General features: G+C 39.5%; 1 protein-coding gene across 2 annotated transcripts; it reads right to left on the bottom strand.

Annotated features, from left to right (window-relative positions):
- Nucleotides 1-1,367: 1,367 nt before the first annotated feature.
- On the bottom strand, nucleotides 1,368-25,490 carry slc4a10b (solute carrier family 4 member 10b). Of its 2 annotated transcripts, none has more exons than XM_034574601.1 (26): nucleotides 25,254-25,490; nucleotides 24,141-24,182; nucleotides 19,125-19,206; nucleotides 16,515-16,667; nucleotides 16,238-16,376; nucleotides 15,600-15,760; nucleotides 14,745-14,930; nucleotides 13,172-13,260; nucleotides 10,653-10,810; nucleotides 10,417-10,504; nucleotides 9,743-9,889; nucleotides 9,545-9,648; nucleotides 8,468-8,642; nucleotides 8,199-8,332; nucleotides 7,643-7,888; nucleotides 7,421-7,526; nucleotides 6,868-7,029; nucleotides 6,128-6,241; nucleotides 5,883-6,044; nucleotides 5,546-5,797; nucleotides 5,352-5,420; nucleotides 4,233-4,406; nucleotides 3,232-3,351; nucleotides 3,087-3,151; nucleotides 2,875-2,988; nucleotides 1,368-1,839 (listed from the first exon to the last, which is right to left on the bottom strand). In XM_034574601.1, the coding sequence occupies exons 1-25, from the start codon at nucleotides 25,299-25,301 to the stop codon at nucleotides 2,913-2,915; spliced, it is 3,252 nt and encodes a 1,083-aa protein (XP_034430492.1). In that variant the 5' UTR covers nucleotides 25,302-25,490; the 3' UTR covers nucleotides 1,368-1,839; nucleotides 2,875-2,912. The 2 variants fall into 2 exon arrangements, with proteins under 2 accessions (XP_034430492.1, XP_034430493.1); XM_034574602.1 differs by having other exon boundaries at nucleotides 1,368-1,770; nucleotides 16,515-16,669; nucleotides 19,133-19,206.
- Between the last annotated feature and the right edge of the window lie 226 nt (nucleotides 25,491-25,716).

Here is a 25,716-nt window from a genome sequence, read left to right as displayed (position 1 = left end):
GATCTCAGGAGCCCGGCCCTCTCCAGTCGAGGCCAAATCTCAGAGGGCTCCTACATGTTTTCCCCTTCCTGTCGTTCTCCATGCAGGAACAGTGTGTGGATGCAGTGTGTCATCACACGTACAGTACAACTGATCTGACATGATACAAGCAACTGATCAATAAATATCAAATAACTGATCAAATAATATCAATATCTTTGAGTGACACTTTATACAAAACACATACAAGTGATGTGTTGATAATGTGAAGTAATTAAACGCTCAGTGAGCGAGCGAGAGAGAGAGAGAGAGAGAGAGAGAGAGAGAGAGAGAGAGAGAGAGAGAGAGAGCTTGACTGAGTGAGTGAGTGAATGAGTGAATGAGAGAGACAGAGTGAGATACAGAGTGAATGAGCGAGTGAGTGAGCGAGCGAGCCAGTGAGGGAGAGAGAGAGGGAGAGTGAATGAGTGAGTGAATGAATTTTTCTTTCCAAAAGGCCAATCAGTTACAATTTCATTGATGATGTAACAATCAATAATCATTAAAAGATGACACATAAAGCAAAGTGATTTGATCATTTATGATTTATTCTACTTAAATTCATGGATTGAATCATATTATTATGAATTACCTTTGTATTTTGTACCCTGATTATAAAGTTTTACCCATAATTCCATTGTTGCTGTGCATGCACAAGTTGAGTATGAGAAAATAACAAGAAGAATGAGGGTGATCATAGAAATTTATTTAATTAAAATAACATTGACAAAATATGTGTGTATGATAAAACTGTTTTTTGTTTGTTTTAAAACTCTGATATTACAACCTCAGTGTAATCCTCAGGAACTGATTTTGAATGTTCTCATATCTTGTTAATTTATGACATCAAATAAACTTCATAAGCTTTAAAACACAAAGTGAGGTTATTCATATTTACATTTACAAAATAAGCCTTACACTGACACCATAGAGACACAAGTCTCTGTAAGCTATTCTGTCGCAAACATATTTATTATACTCCACAAAATAACTATAGATAAATAATTTCTTATATAAATATGTATTGGAGTATTGATATCTTACCAAAAAAGTGCTTTTGTTTTTGGTTCAGTATTTGTATAGAATATTGTCATTTAGTTAGTTTAAAACAATAATTTCCACCTTAGGTGAGTCACAATCATTGGGCAGAATTAAAATGGTTCCACCAACTCACATCCAGTTTACAGACTTTTTCATGAGGTACACAGTTACATATGGCTTTTCAAACTGCTTCTATGTAGTAATTGTCAACAAGGATCTTATGCTTATGCTTGTAATATATGTAAAGCTGAATTTATTGCATGAAAGGTGCTATACAAATAATGTTTATTATTATTATTATTATATTAACTAGATCTTCATATTTTATTTCACATCATATCCAATGTAGGGAATCGTTACATAAATAGATAAAGAATGCAAGGACATGTTGACATGATGGTGTCTCGAAATACAAAGTATGTAACAAAATACATTTATCCCAAAGCAAAAACTTCAAAACAAAACCAACCTTTTTGTAGTTTGCATTCCGTGTGGTATTAATACAGTTTCTAGATTTATAAAGTACAGTTTGACATCATCGACACAGGAAAATTCTACAGAAGGTTCCATGAATAGCAGAATATATTTGTGACACATCAGATAACACGCACATAAATTTACAAAACGTATATGTGAGGGATTTATAATCGGTAGTAACACAATGTACACACAGAAGGGACAGTGACAAAGACACACGACACTGCCCCTCCTCTTCTTCGCTTTCCCTTTCTCATCTTGCACCGTTGATTTGTGGGGAAATACTGTGAGCGTTGTGGTAAACTGTGAGAGAAAGGTAAAGAGTAAGTTAATACAACATCCGTGCAAAAATGTAAAAGTTTCAGTAAAATGTACTTAAAGTGACAGAAATAGAATCATTCATAATGCAGTATCATATTATCTCTGTCATGTCATTATCATGTTATTATTTACTGTCTATTTTATATTGTAATTATTGTATCATATTAAAACTGAAAACTCTAAATTTAAAAAGTGACCAGCACAAGGAGTCAAAATAACACTGCACTGTAAAACTATAAAACCATGAAACTTGACCACACACATAACTGTAAAACGTAAAAGATTGTTTCTATATTGTATTTTTTTGTAAGAATTAAACAAACACTATAAAACATGTACATTTGTGAGCTCTGTAACCATACATACCCTCGGACAGAGCCAGGCAGTTAGTGTTCGCAGTCTTTGTGCTAAGCTAAGTTGAACTAAATGGTGGCAGCTATATATACTGTACAGACATGAGAGTGCTATCAATGGTCTTGATTATATTCAACAAGAAAGCCCATTTCCCACACGCATATTCTTTTATATCTAAATTCCAAAACAATGGCTGATCTAACCCAAACAGTCGGCAATCCAAATGGACCACTTTGGTGCAAAACAGACTTTTTAAAAACATGAATAATGTTGTGAGAAATGAGTGTTTTTGTTTTTTAACTGGACATTTACTAAGACTCTCATACTTCCCAGAAAGATCTCTGTAAAGATTTCAGCTGCAGATAAATATGAAGTATATGCCATCGGATTAGAGAAGCCAAGGATTTAATGAGAAAATGGCAGCCAACTTTTTGGATAAATACGAGCAATATTTCCTTATTTGAATGTGAATCCAAGCTTATTAGTGCCCACACACAAGTTGTCTTTTTTTCTTTCTTGGTTGTTTATTTGTTGGAGTTTTCTGTATTTTGGTCAAAATTGACGTTGCTTATAGTTTATAATAACCAACTGTATTTTGGTTTGTCTCCGTTGGCTCTGTCCATAAGCAGCTTTCTGTGAATTGAGCTGTGTGAGGAATCTTACCTTAATTATTCTGAAGTCGTTATTCTTCCTCAAAGGTCTCAGCCGTTTGCATTCCAAGTATTTCCAAAAGAGCCTTTTGACATTTCGTCTGTGATGTTGATGACGGGTAATCCTCTGCGGAAAAAGAAGCCAGATAATAATTTCAACATTTACCAATTAAAATGTGCAATTGAAATGTGGTTTTAAAACTTAACAAATGTAAGATAACATACTTGTACCCTTCTAATGGCACTTGCACGACTCCCTCTTCCTCTGCCAGTATACTCTGCTCCTCCTCCTGAGGATTGAAGAAAATACAGCGTGAATGTATGTTAATAAATTAATTCAACATCCACTGGCGTGTTGTGGTAACAGCACCTCATCAGCATCCTCAAGCTTCTTCTTCTTGCTCTCTGGCATGAGGTCATCCAGCCAGCTCATCTCTCTCTTGGTGAAGATGCAGTCCATTAGCTTCCTAATAAACACGAGCGCTAACACCTGCAGGATTCACAAGCAGGATCAAAACAGCTGAATCCACAAAAAACATATGTGTTAATGAAGGAGGAGAGGAGATGGATAGATAGATAGATAGATAGATAGATAGATAGATAGATAGATAGATAGATAGATAGATAGATAGATAGATAGATAGATAGATAGATAGATAGATAGATTTGTTTAAATGATCTGTATTTTAGCAAAGTCATGGATGTGTATTGTTAAAAGTTATAAGCAATTACTTTGAACAAACTAAAATATTACGAATATGATGTTTTGTATATATTATTCAGCTTTTTGGTAAAAATTACATTATTGCTCATTTGAAATTAAGAACAAAATTTTTATACCAATAGATTTTATTGGCTAAAAAATTTAAGATTTTAACCTGAAAAAATATTTTCATTTTGGATTTTATTTTTATGAAATTAAATTAAATTAAATTTCAAAAAAAATTATCAAAGAAAATTCTAAAATGTTTATCTGTCACATTTCAGAGCAACATGAGATAAAGTGACCAAATGATTTGCTGCGGGGGAAATGGTTAAGAAGAACCTGCGATATTGTCTATAAATAGACATGGATCTATTTTATCAATGAGAGCAGAACAGAAAACACTTTGCATATGATATGACTCTGACTGTCATTGTATCAAAGTGTTTACATAATTTTTTCTGATAACTGCTGCATTAATCACAGCGCAGATAGATAGTGGCCAACTGACCCCACTGATCTACCTGAACACACACACACACACACACACACACACACACACACACACACACACACACACACTGAGCCCTGCTGACACTTCAGTGTAATGAAAGGTGGGCTGCCCGTGTGATGGGCCTGCAGCTGCTGTAATTGGACGGTTTACTCACCATCATAGGGAAGACGATGGCAGCCTTGGAGGTCTTGATGACCCAGAGCAGAATTAAACAGCTGAGCTGGATGATGGTGAACAGGTGCACCTTCCTCAGGGGTACGTGTCGGAGATAGATGAAGTCTGGCTGGTGCTTGGCTGGCATAGCAAACAGTGTCAGGCGGTCAAACAACTGGAGAGGACAAATTATCAGAGATTTGTGAGTGAGATTTCTTTTATAAAAAATAAAATGCCTTGTATTTAACTTACAACAACCTACGTACATGTGATGTAAAATATATATTTTTAAGAGCGACAAATGGCTCTTATACAATACACTGCCTCTCCATCATGAAACACCAAACAAACTGATCGACTGAGGCTTGTGGAGAAAATCCAAAGTCTATCAAGCTAAAAGTAAAAGTTGCTGGAACTACAACAGCATATTTCTGTCTTCATTTAAATATAATTTTCACAAACCAACAATAGAAAGTATTCAGAATCGAGGAAAATGAGAAGTAAACAGGGCAATTAAATCACAGTCAGGTGTTCTGTAAATGCTGGGAACACACTAGTGGCCAATTAACACTTCTTCTCTGGGCAGCCAGACAATATGGAGGCGATCCCCTATCGTGGGTTGCAGCGAGTTAACAGTCCACACAGATTATCTGGTGGAAGAGTCGACAAATTATCAACACAGAGCAGCTCTCTATCTAATCTCCAGCACACAGATCATCACAAAAACATACGACTCAAATTCAGCTCATGTCCTAAAGTGGTTGTTCGTCACATTTTTAATTTTGAGTGTCCAGACCTTTTTTTCATGCCCGGTTTGGACATTAAAACTGATAAACGAATAAAGTATCATGATTAAGACTTTCCTGTGAACATGGACTCGTTTATCACTTTCTTTAACATCATGCGATAGGACTTTTTTGATGGATTTCTCCGATTATAATTTACAATTTGGTGCAGATCCAGATAAAATGGTAACAATCATAAAATTGGTTTCATAAGGGGACCGTTGGGCCTTGGCGGAGGTTTGGTGCCTGAGTGCCGTTCTAGTTTTTTCTTCACAGTGATACAGTAGAATGTGAGCAAAAGCTGCGTTAAATACAGCCAAACTCTAATAACTCACCTGAATGCCTCGGAGAGACGATGCCCCCATATAAAGGAACACTCCGTACAACACAGGCATAGGAATGAACTGAAGAGCAATAAAAGCATTTTGTCAGTAACCCTGTCGAGCATTTTCATTGACAGTCCATGATGAAATGAAACTTATACTGTTGTATGATCACAGAGGGCAAGTACGATGGGTACGTGACCAACCTTGAGCACAGACGTCATGAACACGGAGCAGCCCATGAGGGTGAAGATCATGAGGCCCGTAAATCGTTGCTCTCTGATGCCGAGGAACTTGGGCTGCTCACCGGGGGCCGAGCACTCGGACTCGAGCTTCAGGCTGTTGACATGGGTGATGGAGAGCACGGTGGCCGCCACGAACCACGGCAAACCCATCAGAGAGCACACGCCCAGCATCACCCCCACCATGAATAGGTCCAGGTGATAGCCACAGCTTTTCTGAAAGGGGGTGGAAGGGACAAGCGGATGAAGCCTCATCATACTAATGTGTAGTTGCTGTGACAGCATTGAACTCAGGCTGTACCTTAAGCTTGTGCTCCTTCCTGTTGATGATGACAGCAGTGATCTGCTGGTCCATGAAAATGAGGATGGTGCAGAGCAGAGCTGGGATCACTGTTATCACTGCCGTCCACCAGGGGTTGGGCCCCAGCGGGTTAATGAACCAGCCTCGATCATCCCTGGTCGGCTGATAAACATAAAAAATAATTGGAATTTGTTTGACATGAGTAGATGTTCATTGAAAAATTATCTGCTGAATCAATTTCTTACCTTAAACACACTGGGAACCTTCAGCTTCGGAGAGGGAACCCCTAATGCGTAGTCGACTAACACCATCGTAAGGATGGTGAAGAAAATGGCAAAGTCACTGATGAGGGCCCTCACCTGATAGAGATGAGATTTACTTTAAATACCTTCAAGCAGACAGTTTTTATATTTCACAGTATTCTTTATCAAACTCAAACAAAAGCATTTGCAGGAAACAGGACTCTTCATTAACTCCATAGAGGAGGATATGTTTCATCTGCGTTTGTTTTGTTTTGTTTTGTTTGTTTGTGAGCAAGGTTACGCAGAAACTACAGACAGATTACCATTTGTTTTGTGGATTGATGCTGTAGAGGTCACAAAGGAAGCCAATACATGTTAGGGCAGATCCAGGTAGGAGAGTGGATTCAAGATTCTTTTTTCTCTTGCAAAAATAGCGACATTTTTAAAGAATCATTCTTGAAAATGTTTAATTCTGGCATATTGAGGGGACAGATAATAGTGCAATTTGGTGCAAATCCAAATAAAAATCCAGGTCTAGTAATTTTAAATGTGGTTTTATAAGGGGTGGGCCTTGGTGGCGGTATTATACTGATTCTAGTCTTACATCGTCTTTCTATCACGCAGTACCTCACGTTGAACCACCAGAGGGTACCACTGCACCATGCTACACAACCAAAGCTCTGTTCTGCAGAGACAGAAACATGAGGCACATTGATGTGAGGATACCAGAGGATGGACAGTACCTTTGTGGGAAAGTAATTGCTGAACTTGAACTCCTTTAGGAAGGCAGACATGATGACAGTGGAGAAGAAGAGGATGGCAGACCAGAAGAGGACGTCAGGGACATAGGGGCCGTGCGGGCCACAGGCGCTGCCCACAAACTCGCCTTGTTTCTCGATACAGTCCTGCAACAACAGGTAGAGGGCCATTATTCAGCGTTAGCACATGATTAGCAATAAAAACAGCATCAGCAGATTCTAAGCTTCCACAAACGGTTTATGAGCATCCACATTTGTAAAAAAAAAAACTTTACAAAGTACAACAAATGTGCTTTTAGAGTGATTTGCAACGAGTAATCCAAAATAATCCAGCCCACATGCCCTTAATCTCCTCTGTCCAGCTTCCTCCATCTGGGAGAGCATGCCACTTTAAGGTGGAAAAACATTTTTGGTCTGTCTTTGTGTCACTTCATAATTCCAGCTGCTGTATATTTATAACCTCCATGACTAACAGTTTATTATCTAATTTTTGTAACATTTGTTTTTGTTTTCGATGCCGAGCTGGCGCGGGTTGTACCTTGACCTCCAGAGCTTCCCAGTAGATTTCTGAGGCAGTGATGTTGTTGATCTCCCAGAACTTCAGGGTGCCGTTGGTGGGGTCAGACGGTTCGACGCACGAACATCTGCGGAGGCACATGAACATCTGGGTGAATGATTAATCCCATATCTGTCTGGGATTTACTGTACCTCCAAGGAATCTACTTAATTACTTCTACTTCAAAGAGTACCCTGGACGTACGAGTACATGCTGAGTTTGTCCAGGTTGTTGTTCTTGTTGAAGGGATAGTGTTCCCCCAGGTGGATGAGTTTCTCCAAGGCCTCGTAGATGAAGATGATGCAGATGAGTGAGGCGAAGGCTTCCTCCGTGAAGCGCGTGATGTAACAAACGAGGGAACTGGCGTCCGTGGCCACCAGCACGATGCAGAGGAACGATGTCCACAGGCCGATGCATGTTCTCAGGGACAGATAGGATAACCCATACTCCCTGTGTGGAGATGAGAGGGAGGGAAATGATTTTGGAAGAAAACAGATCAAATCATATCATATTTTGATTACATACTATTGCAATGTGGCAGATGGGAGAAAGACATTATCACAATGAAATGTAAATGCAATGTCGATACAATCACAACATTACATTTTCTATAGGAGGCCAGATGTTACATTCATGTTCACAGAACTCATCCAACAGCCAGATGATAAAAGGTCGGACGTGTAATCACAAAGTGATGCAATGATCCGGAGTCACTGACATGACAGATTTATATGTGCGGGAACATTAACTCAAAACATACTTGCAGAATTTGAACAATATCTTTTCGAATACAAGCACCGGCCCCGTGCTGCCCAGGATGGTGAGGGGCTGCCCGGCGAACAGGGAGTAGGCTATTCCAGTCAGCGAGGCTCCAAACAGCGACTCAATTGCACTCTGGGAAATGGAAATAAGGATAGAAAGATTACTGGGCAAAGACAAAATGTTTATTGTACTGAAGGACTCGTACAGTTCACCGCAGCGTACAACTAGAACAGTGTGAACACTTAGAGGAAAGAGAAGGTGTTTTACTATGCGTCCTTCTGTTGCCTCGCCCAGCAGTCCTCCGAAGGTGATGACAGGGGACATGCAGGCACAGTAGAGGAACAGGAAAGAGGCCACACACTGCAAACTAAGAGCATCCGTGTAGTCAGACAGGTAGTGGGGGGCCTTTCGCTTGATGTCTAGAAAGAGACCACCAAACCACCTGGGGATGGAAAGAAAACGTTAGCCACTTCTGTTGTTTATTTACTCGTAACATTTTCATTTTCAAAAGCATAAATTCTTTTTTTTTAAGTTGAAAGAGAAATAATAAGTTCAATTGCAATGGTTTGCGCATTTTTGAGAAAAGTTTGCAAGATTTTTGACAATATTCTTGATATTAAAAATATAATAAACTGATTTTGTTCAACTTTTCAACCTTTTTTTTCACATTTCAATTTTTTTCTCAAAATACAAAAAGGGAAAAAAACATCTTCGACCGCTTTTCTTCAACTTCCCTCTTCTCACTGTTCACCTCTGGGCACAGTTTAGTGCTCTAAGTCCTTGTAGTGGAGAAGCATGGATGCAAATAGATATCTCAAAGCAGGATGTTTCTATGGAAACCACTTTATGACTACTACTACTACAGAGCAAGTGTACACAGAAATAGATGACTGAGCACTGCAGAATACAGTTGTGGAAAGTGGTGTTTTTTCTTCAGTATATGGGCTTGATTTTAGCTAAACTTGCAGTAATGATTCATTTCAAACTAAACTTTAAGTGTATTTATTTGTATTTATTATAATTTTATCAATTGTCAGGCAATAGCCCAATCCTAATACAAACATATTTCATTTAAGATATTGGGCACCACTTCTATGGACAGCAAATGAACAAATATCAATATTTATTTAAAAAAATTAACTAAATGGAAAATGCACAAAGCTAAAGCCTGAGTTGTTCAATTGTAAATAGTCTCTGCAGCAAAGCAGTGAGTAAAGGCTGCATCCCAGGGTTAGTATGAGGTATTTATAATGATATTTACTTATCTCTGTATATGGAATATTTTACTGTTGATAAGAATTCAACAAAACACACACATTGTTCTTCCCTTTGTGAATCACTCACCTCCCAGTGCGTTGCAGTTCAGGACCACCATGGCCTCCAATTTCCTCCTCCTCCTCACCCTCGACTAAACCGTTTTGTAAAATATTACATTTCTTTCTCTTCTCCTGTTTAACAAACAGCACAGTTAGTTTAAATAACTCTGACGTGTTGTAGAAATCTAGTCAAGAAGAATAAGCAGCGGACCAAAGTCCTACCAACCTGAGATGGTACATTTTTGGGTGGCTCTATCCGTATGGACGGGTCCCACTCTCCTGGAGGCAGCACTGTCACCTGATCGAGGAATTCGTCAATCCCAGCGATCAGATCGTTACGGTCTTTAGCTTTATAGGCTACGTCATGGAAAACCTGGGAACAGAAAAGTATGGATGGCTTTGAATGCTTTCCAGTGACAAACCCTGAGTGAACTGCACATGAAGTGTACGTGCAAGGGGATGTTTGCCAAATGACATCATGACTGAACAGACAAGTGGATTCACACAGATGGACTGTTCGGTCAAATCATCCCCATATAAACATGCAGAACATGCTCGACAAACTTTGCACATAAGCAAAGCTAAGATATTAAAACCCGGAACCTGCTCACCATGAAACATCAACCACTTAAACGACTCATACCGAAGAGTGTATGATAAAGTTTATCATTTCCTCAACAGTGATAGAAGACATGAGGACATGAGCACTGTCTAATAACCAAAAGCATGTTATACAAGCTCTGAGAAATGTCCCATTATTTCGGGAATTTGTTGCGTTCTGCTGGACCATGAAGTGGTCTGTATAAAATCTGACTTTAATATTCAAACCCTTCTGTTCAGAAACTGACATGCAGGAATAAATTCCGATGATGCTGACTGGAAGGTTCAGGGAATTCTTACCTCATCTGTCATAAGTGTTGCAATGGATCTTCCAATCTCATGATACTGAATCCCTCTACCCAAAGGCCCCAGGAGAATAAACAGAAACCTAAAGGGGAAAAAAACAGATATTTGCAAATCCTGAATCCCAACCATATGTATATATTTACTGAAAAGTTCACTGGGTATAAATCAGCAGGGTTAACAGGAGGTGTTTGTCGAGGTTGATGTGTACAGGAGAATCAGCCTGCACTGACCTCGTGGTGATGGGGACTTCAGACAGACCGTTGAGCATAACCGCCGGTGAGAGACGCACGAACGCCACCACAGGTTTGTTCAGAAACTCCAACTCCCCCACCAACACGTTACAAGCTTCAGCGCCGACTGGGATCTTCTTCATGAAGTGAAGGTCTATCTGAAAGAGAAGAGGAGTACAGTGTGGAGAATGTCACAGAGAGGTCGGGCTTTAAACAGGGAGCAAGACTCTCGGGTATTGATCTTGTATTCAGTTTTTAAATTAAAGAAATGTTCGTGGGTTATTCTTCTTTTTTCTGACAGTGTGTGGGCTGCAGGATGAGGCAGCTCCAGTTTGCTATTGAGTAGGGCTTTGTCTGCACAGAACCGATGAATGCATGTGTTTTTGTCCACATTGTCCTTGTGCGAGCTTTCCGGGATCGTGGTGTCCGTTTCTATGCACATGTATGTTTGTCATATGTTAGATTCGTCCTTCTGCTGGGAGGCCAGGTTTCTTGCGGGGGTGCCAACTGGTTTAAAGCCCAACAACTTTTAGATTTTTAGATTTTAAGATGTTAGAACAATTCTTCTGATCAGATCCTACAGGACATTCAGACATTATTTGCGTTTTGTGTTGAAGTTACATCAAACAGCAACATGCACAATTGTTAAGTGTATAGGGATCAAATAATATAATCATCATTGCATAGGCTTCCCAAATTGGAGCCAAACGAGGAATTCCCAGTTGTAGATAATGATAATGATGCGAGCGATCCCTCCCTCTCTTCAGAAATCACATTCACTTATTACCACTACCACTTATTATTATAATTTTTAACGTTTATCTGCACATTAATACTTAAATGCACTGGTTTAACTGGACTGTCGTCTAAATATAGCCCAGCTGTCCAGGCTTTTTGTGGCACAGGACAAAACATTCAAACATGTCACAGATGTGCTACAAATGACATGTTGCATAATATTTTGTAAGGATGAGGTTTCTTTCATTTCCCATAGTGCATAGGAATTGACCCCCACCATGAAACTGCTCCTCTTACTCTCTTTCACACACTGGACCTGCACTGAACAGAAAGTCTCTGAATATTAAACGTGTTGATTTTTTCAGCGTTAATTATGTGCAGAAAACAAGTGTTGACTGGAGTGTTGTTTGTTCATATGACTCTGGGGGGGGGGGGGGGACTGGACCTAGATCCAAAATAATTACTCACTGCTATAGTTTTTAGGCTTTAAAGTTAAAACAGATTCATTTCTTTACTTGTGTCAATAAAAATCTGCAGCTGAAATGTATAAATTGTAGCACAAGTAATATGTATAAGAATAGCACTACTTCAATGGTAATTAATTTCTACTGTTTGAATTAACAGGCACATGAGACAGTTCAATTACTGACCTGGACAAAAAGGTTAAACCCACAGACATCAAGCCAAAAGGTCTGCAGCAGGCTTTTATCTTTGCTGTGTGTGGTCATCCTCAGAATCAGCTGAAGGACTTTCATCATATTTATAGTGGTTATAATCCTAATCCCGGACTACATGACCTTAGCATTAAAAAGACCAACAACGACCTTCTGTTCATTGTTGGAAACATTCAATTAAACAAGAGGCTGCTCATTTTCATCAGATACGACATAAATGTTAACTGATACATGCACAATACCATCACACTATAATCCACACTGTGTGTAAAGTGTTACTAGGCCCATCTGACACTGGTGCAGGATGGATAAGTACAAGTAGGAAGGAGCGTTCACAATAGTCAAAAGTAATTATAATTTTTCATCTTAAAACAATATCATAGGTATTCGTTGTGCAAAAAAATATTGTAAATTACTTAATTGAATTATTATCACCTCCCCCACAGAGGTTATGTATTCACATGTGTTTGTTTGTTTGTTTATTGGCAGAATCAAACAAAAATACTAAACCAATTTCCACCAAACTTGGCGGAGGGAAGAACCCAATACATTTAGGTTTAGATGCAGATTAAGGGCCAGATGATTTTTGGTCTGCTCTTTTAACATTGCCACATTTTCATTGATTTTTCCGGGATCTTGATTTTTAAAAATCACGCGGATTTAGTGAGCTGACATTTATGATTGTGTCCAATTCTGTGCTGATCCACATTGTTCAGATTCAGCCTTAAAAATCAGCCTAATACCTTATATTACAAATTCCCTATAGTAACTATAGCTGCGACAATACTTCCCTGTCAGAAGTATAAGACAGGGATGTTTATTTGGTCCTTTCAGAAATTCATCATGTGCGACAAAGTATATGTCAGAGACAAACAACTACAGGACAATGACACAATACGCATGACATCAAATAATTCTATATAATAGTTAAATCCTATATTATCACACTGAGGTTCAAGACATTTCCTAAGTTTATTCAGTGGTGCAATACTGGAGGGTCAAATGATCTGTGATTGGTTTGGTCCCTACAGTTAAACTGAAATATCATTATGTGAGTGTAACTTGAGTAACACTATGTGTACAATGCAACTGTCTTTGCAGTCATACCTTGCTGAAGTCGACAGAAGTGTTTTCTCTACTGACGTCCACTTTCCCATCTGGACCCGGTAAGTGACACTGGGAGGACGACATTTGACCTGGAGGATCCAGAGAGGAGAAACATGATCTAACACTTCTCAATCAAACTGAAATTCAGCAGCGGGGGATTTCACTATTTATCATGAGACCGACCAGGTGAGGAGAATATCTCTAAAAAGGAAAACTATGTTGAGGGTCACGTGTCCGAGGAGGAAAAAACACATCCGGACTGTCATCACAAAATAATCCAGGCTCATAGTAACATGATTACTGCCAAGCTGCTTTACAGGTCTAACTTGATTCCCACACTAATTATATCATTCAATAAGCTCACAGAGAATGAAGTGAGCTTAATCAGAGGACAATGCTGTGTATTTGGCATTCGATGCCTCACAGGTGAAAATAAATTGTTCATGATGTACCACCTAGATTTCTGGTTCACTATGAAATCATTTAACAAACACTTTGGTGTGTTCTGCACACCTCATTTTGTCACTGGCTTGTAAAACGTAGTTGGCAATGATGTAGCTAAGAAATGCTTCCAATTATGAGTCTGTCCTGGACTCACTCCTTGTTCTGTGAAGACCAATACCAGACGGATGCGCATATTTATAGAATTAACTTGTTTTGTTTTTTCATCAACCAATTCAACCTGTTAAAAAAAACGTCCTTTGAGTTGCCAACATCCACACAAACCATAAGAATAATCCACCTTTGAATATGTTTTAAAGAATTAGATGGTGATGGAGAAAGTGCACTTTATTAATCAGCACCATAGTGGATGGACCATATGCAAGTTAGGCCCACGTGCATGTAGGACACATAAACACACTGCACATTTATAAAGAATCCACACTTAAACATCACTGTGCAGATTCATCGCAGAATCCAATGAAGCAACCCCTTAAAACACAGCTGTTATATCTACAGGAGAATCATTCTCACAGTTTGCATCTGGTGCTCGTCAACAGTCTATATAATGACATCATATAAAAATGCAGTGTAGCAGCACAACATTCATGATTTTATACTTCATTTGAGTGGTCAGCAATAATTCACACCCGTTTTAGGACATTTTATATCACAACAGACAGCAAACTTGAGTGTATGTCAAAGCAACATAGTGTTTGTAAAACAGCTGTGGACAGTTTGTGCATATTGTTATCTAGCCTACATCACGTTCTATATTTTTGCATCAGATGGCCTACACAGAAAATACTCTGATGTTATCAAAATGAAATCAAATATTATTGTTACTCTAGAAAATTTACGTAAAAATTCCAGTTTACCTTTTTGGGGGTTTGCAGTTTTACTCTTTGCCAATAGGGGGCAAAAGTCAGATTTTTCCTTCTCTGTGTTTTATTTAAATAATCATAGAAGCCAGAAAAAGTTAAACTGTTCAATAACAAACAAGAAAACAGTTGTACACAAATTATTTTTTTCTGCTTCCGTCTCCTGTTGTCGTCTCATGATCGATTGGATGTATTTTAGAACCCCTTTCATGCTTCAAAGCCCCTGAAGACAGAATCTCGGGTTTTCTCACCATTCTTGTCCAGGTGGAGGTCCGATGTTCGTCGCCCCATGTCAGCAAAGGAGCGTACGATCGGCAGGCGGTTAGCCAGCTTCTTCTGGTTCTGGTGATGGTGCTGCTTCAACAGTGTTTCCCGCACTTTCAGCCGGAGCTCATCCCCCAGTGGCGAGTATAAGTCCTGGTGGTCCAGGACCATGTCTAAGGACAACACACGTTGTAAGGACTCGTTCTGCAAGCATCTGGCTGTGAGGCTAAATAATTGCCAAGTGTCAATAAGCTTAAGTTTTCAAGATTTAAAATAGCATCACAAAGTCTCAGCAGGAAGGCAACAAGCACACTGTTAATTAATAACGTATGATGAAAAATAATCTAAATAAACTGAGGATTGTGTCTCTAATGTTACTGATTGTAAAAGTTGATGCATTACTACGCAATATGATTATTTTCTGACTTCATAGTGACATCATGATGACATCATTCCTATGATAATGAATTATCTATATGAGCTCCAGGTCATGTCTATAGTCCTTTACGAAGCAGAGATAACTTAAAAATGTATGACGTAATTTTTCTAAATTCTTTGTGACTTCTTCATGACGTCACTTAAGTTTTCTGATCAGTATAAGCTTTTGATTGTCTCTCTATGATTTGCAGAGATATCTGTTTTTCTAACCATATTTTGGTTTACCTTGACCTTTGACCCATCGGCTCTTAAAGTTAATAATCGGGTGATAACCACCCAAGTAATATTCACACCAAGTTTGGTGAAAATCCATTCAAGCATTGTTAAGTTATTTTGTACACATATGAGCACACAGGGTAATAAACGTGTCACTCGGTACCGCGGTGTCTCGTCGCTGTAGCTACCTGCAATCTCTTCAATGGAGTTGGCCCTCATGTCGAGCAGCACGGTGCTGTTGATGATGCAGCTTCGCAGCTCGAACAGACTGTGCAGAGACAGCGTGGCGACGTAGGGTTTACTCCATCGCTCCCCTCCGTCCTCAACATCCTCTTCAAACTTCAGCCACCTGAGACACGAGCGTGAGTTTCAGTGAGGAGAAGGCAGCAGACGGCAAACTGTCTGACAATCTGTTCTCGCTACAGCAACACTCGCTTTCATATATATATATACATACATCTCTGTCTCTCGTTCTCTGTGTGTGTTTTACTCATTTACTCTCCTTCCTTATTGCCTCTCATCAGAGTATCACTGTAAATAAAATATGTCTGATTTACGAGAACACCATAATTCCCATGATGAATAAATTCCACATCTTGATTAACACTCACAAGTCTCAAAGAAAAAAAACTGACAAACACAAACTTAAGTCCTCGAGCAATTACAGCAATGCATTGCAATTACTTAATGCAACGGCTACATCTACTCATCAGTGTGAGTGGGATCACCAGCCTGACGGCTCCATTCAATCAGAGCTTTGAGTAATGACATGCAGGTCATGAAGGTCTGTGAATGCCAAGTTAATGACATGACAGTCTGACAGTACCTGGCACTTTCCCTCCACTCCGGATCCTCGCCGTCCCTCACACAGATCTCATCCATCTCTGTGAACAGGTCATGAGGAATATGCTCCTCGTCGTCGTCCTCGGCGCCCAGCAGGAACTGCACTCTCTGGGACGGGGTGTCTGGGAACATGAGGAAGTGCATGATTGGTCCAAACATATATGTGAAGTTTTGTTTCCTATAGTTTATATCATTGTTTTGTAATCAGGTATAAATAAAGGTTGAATTAATGAATGAAAAGTATCTTTTATGGTCAGTACCATAAAGAGGAGACTCTCTACCCTCAACCAAGGGGAGGTCCCGGTCCCTGCTCCTCCTCCTGTGCTTGTTTCCATGGTGACGGTGCCTGCGATGGCTGCGGTGCCTGGTGCTGCCCAAGGGGACGTGGACCCCGATGTAGAGAGTCTTGTGGTCTGGGGACAAGTCCGACAGCAGTTAAAGGGTGGTCTACTGAGTGTGTATGTGTGTGTGTGTGTGTGTGTGTGTGTGTGTGTGTGTGTGTGTGTGTGTGTGTGTGTGTGTGTGTGTGTGTGTGTGTGTGTGTGTGTGTGTGTGTGTGAGTTCCCAGAAGCTTTACAGATTATAATTTCACTGATCATAGTTCAGCACTACTTCTTTGCCATGGTCATGAGTTTGTGTGTGTTTTTAATGTGATGAAGTGCATTGCTCAAAAGATCATACGTAATAATGTAATGCTTAATGCTGGTATATTTAATTCATCATGCTACATTAAGCATAGAATGATATAGGCCTACCACCTGTTATGGCTGGAACATGTAACATTTGACTTAATAACAATGAACTAACTAGAATTACTGCCCCATGGTTGTATGCCTTCGTCAACCAGTGCAGTTTCAGTCTTCATGGATTTTTTTTTCCAGACTCATATAAGGTCACTGTGACATTTGACCAGTGAAATCTCACCATTTAATCTTTGAGTCCAGGTGACCACAGGGCAAAATGTGAAGAGATTCACTATGGGTGTTCCTGATGTATCATGTTCACAAGAAATTTAGGTCACTGAGACCTTGACTTTTGATCTTTGACCTCATCAAATCAGCATCAAATTCTAATCAGTTAATTTTTTAGTCCAATTGAACATTTGTACCAAATTTAAAGAGATTCTCTCAAGGTGTTCTTGAGATATTGCATTCACAAGGCAAGAAATATATTTTGTGAGGCCACAGTGACCAAAACAAACATAATGTGAATGTTCAAAAAGATGGTATCAATAAAAATGAATAGTGATCAGTGGTGGCATTTAAAATTATAGTATAATTAGTATATGAGTTGGTGTATAACCTGTATTTCCATGACAATGAAAATGTGACAGATCAAGTATATTATGTGCAAAATGTATAGTTGCAATTATCTAATAAGTGATTTATGTTTGTATCTTAGTTGCTTTTAAACGACGTTCATATACTCAAGGCCTGCAGCTGTGTGGATTTGTGTTGCCTGGTTGCTAATTTATGTATCCTCTCCTTGTGCTATTTAAATGCCTTGCACAGCTGTGTGTGTGTGTGTGTGTGTGTGTGTGTGTGTGTGCGTGCGTGCGTGCGTGCGTGCGTGCGTGCGTGCGTGCGTGCGTGCGTGCGTGACTGTGTGACTGTGTGAGACTGTGAGCGAGATGGAGAGAGAACGAGAGATTTGTGTTTACGAACTCATACGAAGTCAGCCCACTCAGCTCCCTGCAGTATGACATGAGGATTCAGACAACCACATACACTATATATAGTTTATATATGAAGTTAGCAGTGTGCCAGAAGGATTTATGTGCCAAACAGCTTGTAACACAAGCATTTAACTGAAGGTATTTTTCAATCAAAACTTACTTTCTCTTTTTAAAACCAGCCACTACGCATGCATATACTTATATGCATACGTAGGATGTTGTTTCTGAATATTGCAAATTAAAAAATTATTGTATTAGTTAGTGGGACCCATTGAACTTTTATTTCATATTTGGATGCATTTAATTTGGGTTATCTTTGCTAAGACATCTCAAAGAATGATCTTGTTCTACGGCATTAGAGCAGCATTTTTAATTTGACAAAAGCTTTTTATAGTCCGCTACTCTTCTCAACTCAAAAGAAATTTGCAAAGAGGAGTAGATAATCACGGAATAGAGAATTAAAACCTTCTCCTTCTCCAAGAATGTGTTCCCAGTAAAAGTGTAAAGTTAAGTTCAAACCTCCTGTTGTAATATGACACTCACCATAAACTGTATATAAAGATGACTGCTCCCCAAATGTGATGCCAAAACGTCACAATCGCCACCTGGTGGCTGGATGCAGTATAGTTTGTAAAACACACCTCCTCCATGTTAGTCAAAGTGCATGTCAAATACATTTTTCCTCAAAGATTGTTTCCGTCATTTTAGTTATTTCTTACAACACTGATGTATGTTCAAGTGTTCATGTTTCTGATAAGTTTGGTTGCGTCGACCATCTTTACAAACAGTCTGTGGCACATACACATCCAGCAGAAGGATATGAGAGACTGTTTGGTTAATGGTCTCTGACTAAAAGAAAAACAAAGGTATTTTTTACAGCACAGCCTACGATTTCATTACTAGTTTTGACAGAAAGTTTCACTGAAAAGCTGTGGGTCATTATCCGTGTGTGCAGATACAGATGGGAACTTACTCCTTTGTACTGTTGGTATCTTTTTGTTTTGATTATCTGTGTTTTTCCAGTGATTATGATATTGCTGATGTGAATTCATCTCACCTACAGTCTCTGCCTCCCACTCTGCTCGTATCTTTTAACTACGAGACGAGGACAGAGTGGGCGGACTCAGCTGCCGCAGCCTTTTAGTGCTTCGAGCTCTGTGTGTTCCAGATGCGTTAAGTGTTGGTCGAGGTATACCTTCCAGATCCTCCTGCTCGAAGTTGGTTCCCTGTTGATACCGCGTCCCCCCTCTGTCCACCACAGCCTCATCATCGTTTCTCTGTCGGATACATTGAAAACCAAACACACACATACACAAATTCAACATGATGAAATTATGAACATTATACAACTTATAGAAACAGGATGAAACACATTGTCCAGGTAACTGATGTATCAGGAGCATTACATGAAATTAGAAGTGTTTGTTGACTTGGTGTTCCCCTCACAGATTAGGTCGTTGTGAACAAACACATTATCCAACCGAATAGCACTGTTGCCATGGAAACTAATTGCACATCTCTTCTTGACGAGGAAAACATCTTAGTCCAAGACAAATGGACTAATCGTAAAGTAACGTAACGTAAAGTAACGTAACGTAACGTAAAGTAATGTACAGTAACGTAAAGTAACGTAAAGTAAAGTAACGTAAAGTAAAGTAACGTAACGTAAAGTAAAGTAACGTAACGTAAAGTAACGTAACGTAACGTAAGGTAACGTAAAGTAACGTAAAGTAACGCAACGTAACGTTAAGTAACGTAAAGTAACGTAAAGTAACGTAATGTAAAGTAACGTAACGTAACGTAAAGTAACGTAAAGTAACTTAACGTAAAGTAACGTAACATAACGTGAAGTAACTAAAAGTAACGAAAAGTAACGAAAAGTAACGAAAAATAACAAAGTAACGAAAAGTAACGAAAAGTAACAAAGTAACTAAAAGTAACGAAAAGTAACAAAGTAACGAAAAGTAACAAAGTAACGAAAAGTAACTAAGTAATTAAAAGTAACTAAGTAACGAAAAGTAACGAAAAGTAACAAAGTAACTAAAAGTAACGAAAACTAACTAAAAGTAACAAAGTAACGAAAAGTAACAAAGTAACTAAAAGTAACAAAGTAACGAAAAGAAAAGTAACGAAAAGTAACAAAGTAACGAAAAGTAACTAAAAGTAATGAAAAGTAACGTAAAGTAATGTAAAGTAACGTAAAGTAATGTAACGTAACGTAACGTAAAGTAACGTAACATAACGCAGAGTAACGTAAAGTAACGTAAAGTAACGTTAAGTAACGTAAAGTAAAGTAACGTTAAGTAACGTAAAGTAAAGTAACGTAACCACGATAAATGCAGCAGGACAGACATACAGTGTCATAGCAGGAAATGATGACTCTGAGCTGATTAGAGCCACTGAGAAAACCATCATTCTGTGCTGTGAACGCCGGCCTGCTTATTTAATAACCAAGAAGAGAGGAGTGAGGAGGTGGCAAGAGGGAATCAGGAGCACACAGCAGAAATCATTATTTCCAGTGTGCATGGAAGTGATGCAACCTCAACACCTGCTTTTGCCTCTCTTCAAAATCCTGTTATGAGTCAGCACGTTAATATAGCTCACCATGAACAATCAAAACGTTCAGCTTCTCAGTGCCCACGAGAAAACCAGACAATGAGGGTAACATTTATAATGATGTTTAATAATGATAACAATTGATTAAAAGAAAAAGTAAAATTAATATAACCCTATAATAACAATCTGTAAAACCTACATGTGGATGATTGGAGGTCTAAATGTCTGTAAATGTATGCAAATCACATGACACCAACAATGTAAATTGCTTGGTGTATGTTGTATTTATTGAAATTCTCTTGGTCTGAATATATTTCTGTCCTTGGCTGGAGCAACTATAATGAAACCCAATTTCCCCACGAGGGATCAATAATGTTTTTTTCTGATTCTGATTCTGATCCTTTGGACAAGAAGTCAGCTTAAGAGGCTACCAGGCAAAACGCCATGACATGGCAATAACAATTACACCCAAATTAAATCATTTTTAGCACCTTGTGATATAAACTATATGTTACTCGGTAGATTTCATACCAACAGTCCCCTTATGAAACTTCATCTCGTAAATATCAGTCCCCTAAATATGGCAGATTTTTTTTGCAGAATGAATTGTTTTTATGAGAAATCAAGGAAAATGTAAAAAAATGTCCTTTCTGTGGAGGATGTTTTTTACAGGAGCCCAGACTGGACAAACTGAACACCTTTTGAGTTTTTATGACAGGTTCTTTTTCATGTTTGGAAGGGGAGGGTGAGGAAAATGGGTATTCAGCTGCATCATGCAACTTCACCACTAAATTCTACACACTGAACCTTTTAAGAAAGTGGGAACAAATCCTGGATCGGCCCCCTGATCCACCACAAAATGTAATGTGATCTTTCCTGACCCATACCCGCAACCTTCCACCAGGTTTCGTGGCCCTGTAGTTTTTGCAAAACACTGCTAAATATCAGACAGACAAACAAAGCAACGGAGGTAAAAATGACATAAAATAACTTTACGCTAAAGGAAAACTCCCACTACGACAAGAGTTGTACTGGGATGCATTGATTTAATGTTGACTGATCAATCCGTGAGATGTGTGACTTACAAACACAGCTCAGACGATGATTGCTTCTTAGAGCTGGACACTGTGCTGGTGTTGATGGCTACACCACTGCTGTGGATTTAAAACCACCTGTCATTTATTGTGAATCCAAGAAACAGCTGGGGTTCAGAAAGCAGAACAAACACACACAGGGCCACAGCTTTTACTTAGTGTTCCTCAAACAGAGCCAAACAATTCAGAAGCACTTATCACAGCAGGTATTTGTATCCCCATATAAGCTCACTTGATATCAGCTTTTCCCCGCAGCCATCTTGACCACCAGTTGACCATCGTGGCATTATGATAATGAAGGGTGCTGCTGTTCACAGCTGCACTGACACATGGGCTGGCCGAGGGCACCAGGCTGATGTTGATAATCTGTCTACAAATACACAGGCCATGGATCATCATCCCTGCTCAGATTAAACTGCCAGTATTTGTTACTAAAGCAGGGGCCACATTAGCCCATATTAAATGTGTTCCCATACAATGTAACAGTTTAAACAGTAAAAACATGTCCAGCACTATACATTTAAATAGTATTTTTACTATGAAAACTATCTCCATAGAAAGAGCTTGACTATGTTGCCTCTAACAACATAATCAGATGAGTCCTGACACAGAGCCACTGATACTATTGATTGACTAATATTATTTTCAGACTCACAAGTGACAAAACTAGGTTCTCAATGCAGATTGCAGGCTCTGAAGAAAAAACTGAATCCAATGACTCCTTCTTCTGGAAGACGATACAGGATACTCACAGCTAAGGGAAATCGTTTTAGGCAATTGGAAATTCCGTCTTCTGTCATTTTAACAGACAAACAATTTGTATCATCTGAATGTTAATGTTTTCATCTGTATTTATCTGTTGATGAATGTACATATGCCTGTATGAATGAACTGCCTTTGTCAGCTGCGTTTTAACCCATTTCATCACACCATGTGCTCTGTTTTATAGCCAAGAACAAAGATTTCTAGTGTGTTGTGAAGTCTAATTACATTCAAACTACTGCTGCTGCTTTTCTAGACTGAAGATCAATACTCAGGCGCAAAAATCATGATAAAAGATGTCAAACCACACAAACCGCTGAAGTGGTGTGACAGGGTGCGGAGCATACTTGGATCTGATCCATGCGGACAGCCCTGGCACATTTGGAAACATCTGTGGCAGCAATGTCATGAACCGCACTGGCTTTCATGTGCTGCAAAATGCACTGTAATCCTTAAATGTCTCTGATATAAACTTCAACCTCCTGTAAGAGGACACATTAGTAGTGAACACATTTTTCTATTTTTTCAGAGCTGCTATTTAAAGTATTTTCAGCTCCGAGGCCTCATTTAGTCAAATCTAATATCTGCTTCCCTGATGTCTGAAGGGCAAGATGGATCAGTCGCGGTCAACAGGAAAAGCTCTTTCCCGCTTTTGCCCTTTTTATGCCATATTTTATCAGGCATTAACTCTCATTTTTGGACATGTGGAGAGAAGGATCTCTGTAGAAAAGGTCCAGGAATTCTGGCCTTTGAACGTATACACGTCTCTTAACCTCATAGTAGCTAAAACATCAGAAGATCCTGCGAAGATCAAGCCTTTGTCCTACCTGATTTTTGGAGAGCCAAGGAGCCTGCAAGTTTTCTGAATGCATGAGCTTTTCCTCGTGTGACTCTCTCTGCTCTTTAATCAGTTTAGTCAGCGTGCGACGCAGTGAAAGCTGAGCTCTGCAGTGCAAACTCCTGCTGCCCTGCTTCACACCATGGCTGATAAATGCTGAAGCCCTTCTGTCCAACAACTGTAATTTTTGATTGAGCATTTATCAACAGCTCGGCGAGATTATAGATGTGACATCATTGCTGCTCTTATCGACAACAGAGCTTGATTCATACTAAACCACATATATCTTACTGTATGTGTATACATTTATACTATATACATATATATTATAAAGTAAAGATAATCTTGTCACCTAGCATCAAATCAACTTGGTCACTCATACAGGGAAGTGTTTCAGCAGCTGGGCCACTTCAGGCAATGATGCAGCACTTCTTCCTGTGGCCCTGACCAAATGAATGTGAGCCCAAAGTGGCCCACTTGTAAAATAGCAAACATGGTCGAAATATCCCAAAGCAAATGTGGGCCTTTTTGGCCAACAGGTGTTGCCCTTCTAGACAAGGTGTAATCTGCATGGGAACCTCAAGTGACCCACGAGGTAAATGGTGAATATGGCCCAAATAGCACAAAATTAATTCAAGCCACCTTTGGCACCTTTGGTTGACATGCAGTATTGCTATGGCTAATTACTTGTGGCCCTGATCAGGTTAAACAGCAGCGGACTGCCCAAGTGCCATTTTCCACACAGTGCATGGGCCGGATTTGTGATATGGGCCAAATCTGGGCCATAACAATTTAGCTATGTACTCTTTACAATTCGTTCAAAGGAAACTCATTTACCTCAATGCATCAAAATGTACATTATATATATATACATATAAGATGAGGACATTGTGTATGTTGTATGTTTGTTATGTTAACTTTCATCCTTGTGTTTAGAAAGCCATAACATCCAGGAACTCACCAAACTTCTACGTCCAAATGACGGGCCAAAGGAAGGGTTAACCTGAAACATAAAAGGGGATCATGAGTATTTGCAGTATATTCTGTGTAATCTACAAAGTTCTCGAATTTTAGGAATCAGCCACCAGAAGCATTTTTCACATTTGAACATATTTGTTTCCTCCAAATGAGATAAAGATTAACTCTGAAATGTTTCTTTTTTTTTAATTCATGTTCGGTGACTTTTAAGGTCAGGTTGTGACCTAGCGCTTTGAAACCAAAGCCACTAAAAGTAGCATCAGAGCAAACTCTCAGCCAAAAGCCTGTCAGTCTAAAACCTTTTGGCTAAATGGGAGAAAAAGCTGTTGTGATGTAAACAGCAAAAGGATAATGACAAACAAATCTCCTCCAAAATGATGAGCATAGGGCTCACATCTGTCTGAGAACATCCCCTGAGTGTCTGCGCTTTCTTTTAACCAAGCGCTTCACCAAAACAGATGTTACAATTTGATGTTGGGAGCATATCTGACACTTATAAGTGTAGTTGTGGTGCTATGTTATTCACAATTTACATTAACCTTAACCTGTCTCTCAATTCATTTCCATGAAGAGATCACACAAGGTCACTGCTATCTGAATGTGGAACATCTGTCACAGCAGGGATTTGTCCTGTACGGTAAAATTGTGTAGCACAAAATAATTGGACTTCACTTCATCTCTGCCGTAGAGCACATGATCAACTCTTAAACGGTTTCACATTAAAATAAAAAAGGGCTAAAGGGCTAATGAAAGCCTCCAGGTAGTGACAGTAATCTTCCACATCATGAAGATGAAGTCACATCTTGTCTCACTCAACAAGACTTGAAGTAATAAAGCAGGATCAGCATGTTGCATGTACTATCACAAAGTCATTTTACTGTGGTCGAAGCTCCACAGGTGATCTGCAAACTGCAAAAAGCTCCACAGTCACCATCATGATCTGTGGAAGGTTTCAGGCTTTAACCCTCATCTGCCTCCTGTAAAAACTCTAAGCAACATATTTTACATTTTACCATTGGACTCCATACTATATATGACACACTGGTTCATTTTAACATATGACAGTAGTAAAATCAGTGCATCGATGGTCTTTTACCGATGGCAGCAGCGGCTCGATCTGGGCGCCCTGGTCCGTGGGGTTCATCGTCTTCTCCCGCAGCGCTCCACCGTGTACCGGGGGGACGGGACGGGACAGAGATCTCCGGCTGGGTTTGCGTCTGTGTGTGCGTAATCCCGTCAGGTGCAGCGGAGACTGAGCGACCACACAGCGGGTCACATGTTTATATGGCCGTGGCTCGGAAACGATTAGCGCTTCTCAGACGCTTCAGAGAAACATGCGCGCCCCTCGCACTGCGGCTGGCGCGGGCGCGTCACTTTGGAAATGTTGTTTTTGTTTCAGACACATGGAAAGTGAGACATGATGACGAAATCAGTGGAATTAGAAGAGACGATGTTTAATGTTTTTTCTCCAAACATGATCGATAAAATGTGCCATTCATTGTTGCAGATTATAAAACCAACCTTATTCATATAGACTCCGGGTAGGGGGTCATTGACGG

The sequence above is a fragment of the Hippoglossus hippoglossus genome, chromosome 21 (assembly GCF_009819705.1).
Source record: "Hippoglossus hippoglossus isolate fHipHip1 chromosome 21, fHipHip1.pri, whole genome shotgun sequence".
Taxonomy (NCBI): Eukaryota; Metazoa; Chordata; class Actinopteri; order Pleuronectiformes; family Pleuronectidae; genus Hippoglossus; species Hippoglossus hippoglossus.
This window is presented reverse-complemented; position numbering and strand designations above follow the sequence as displayed.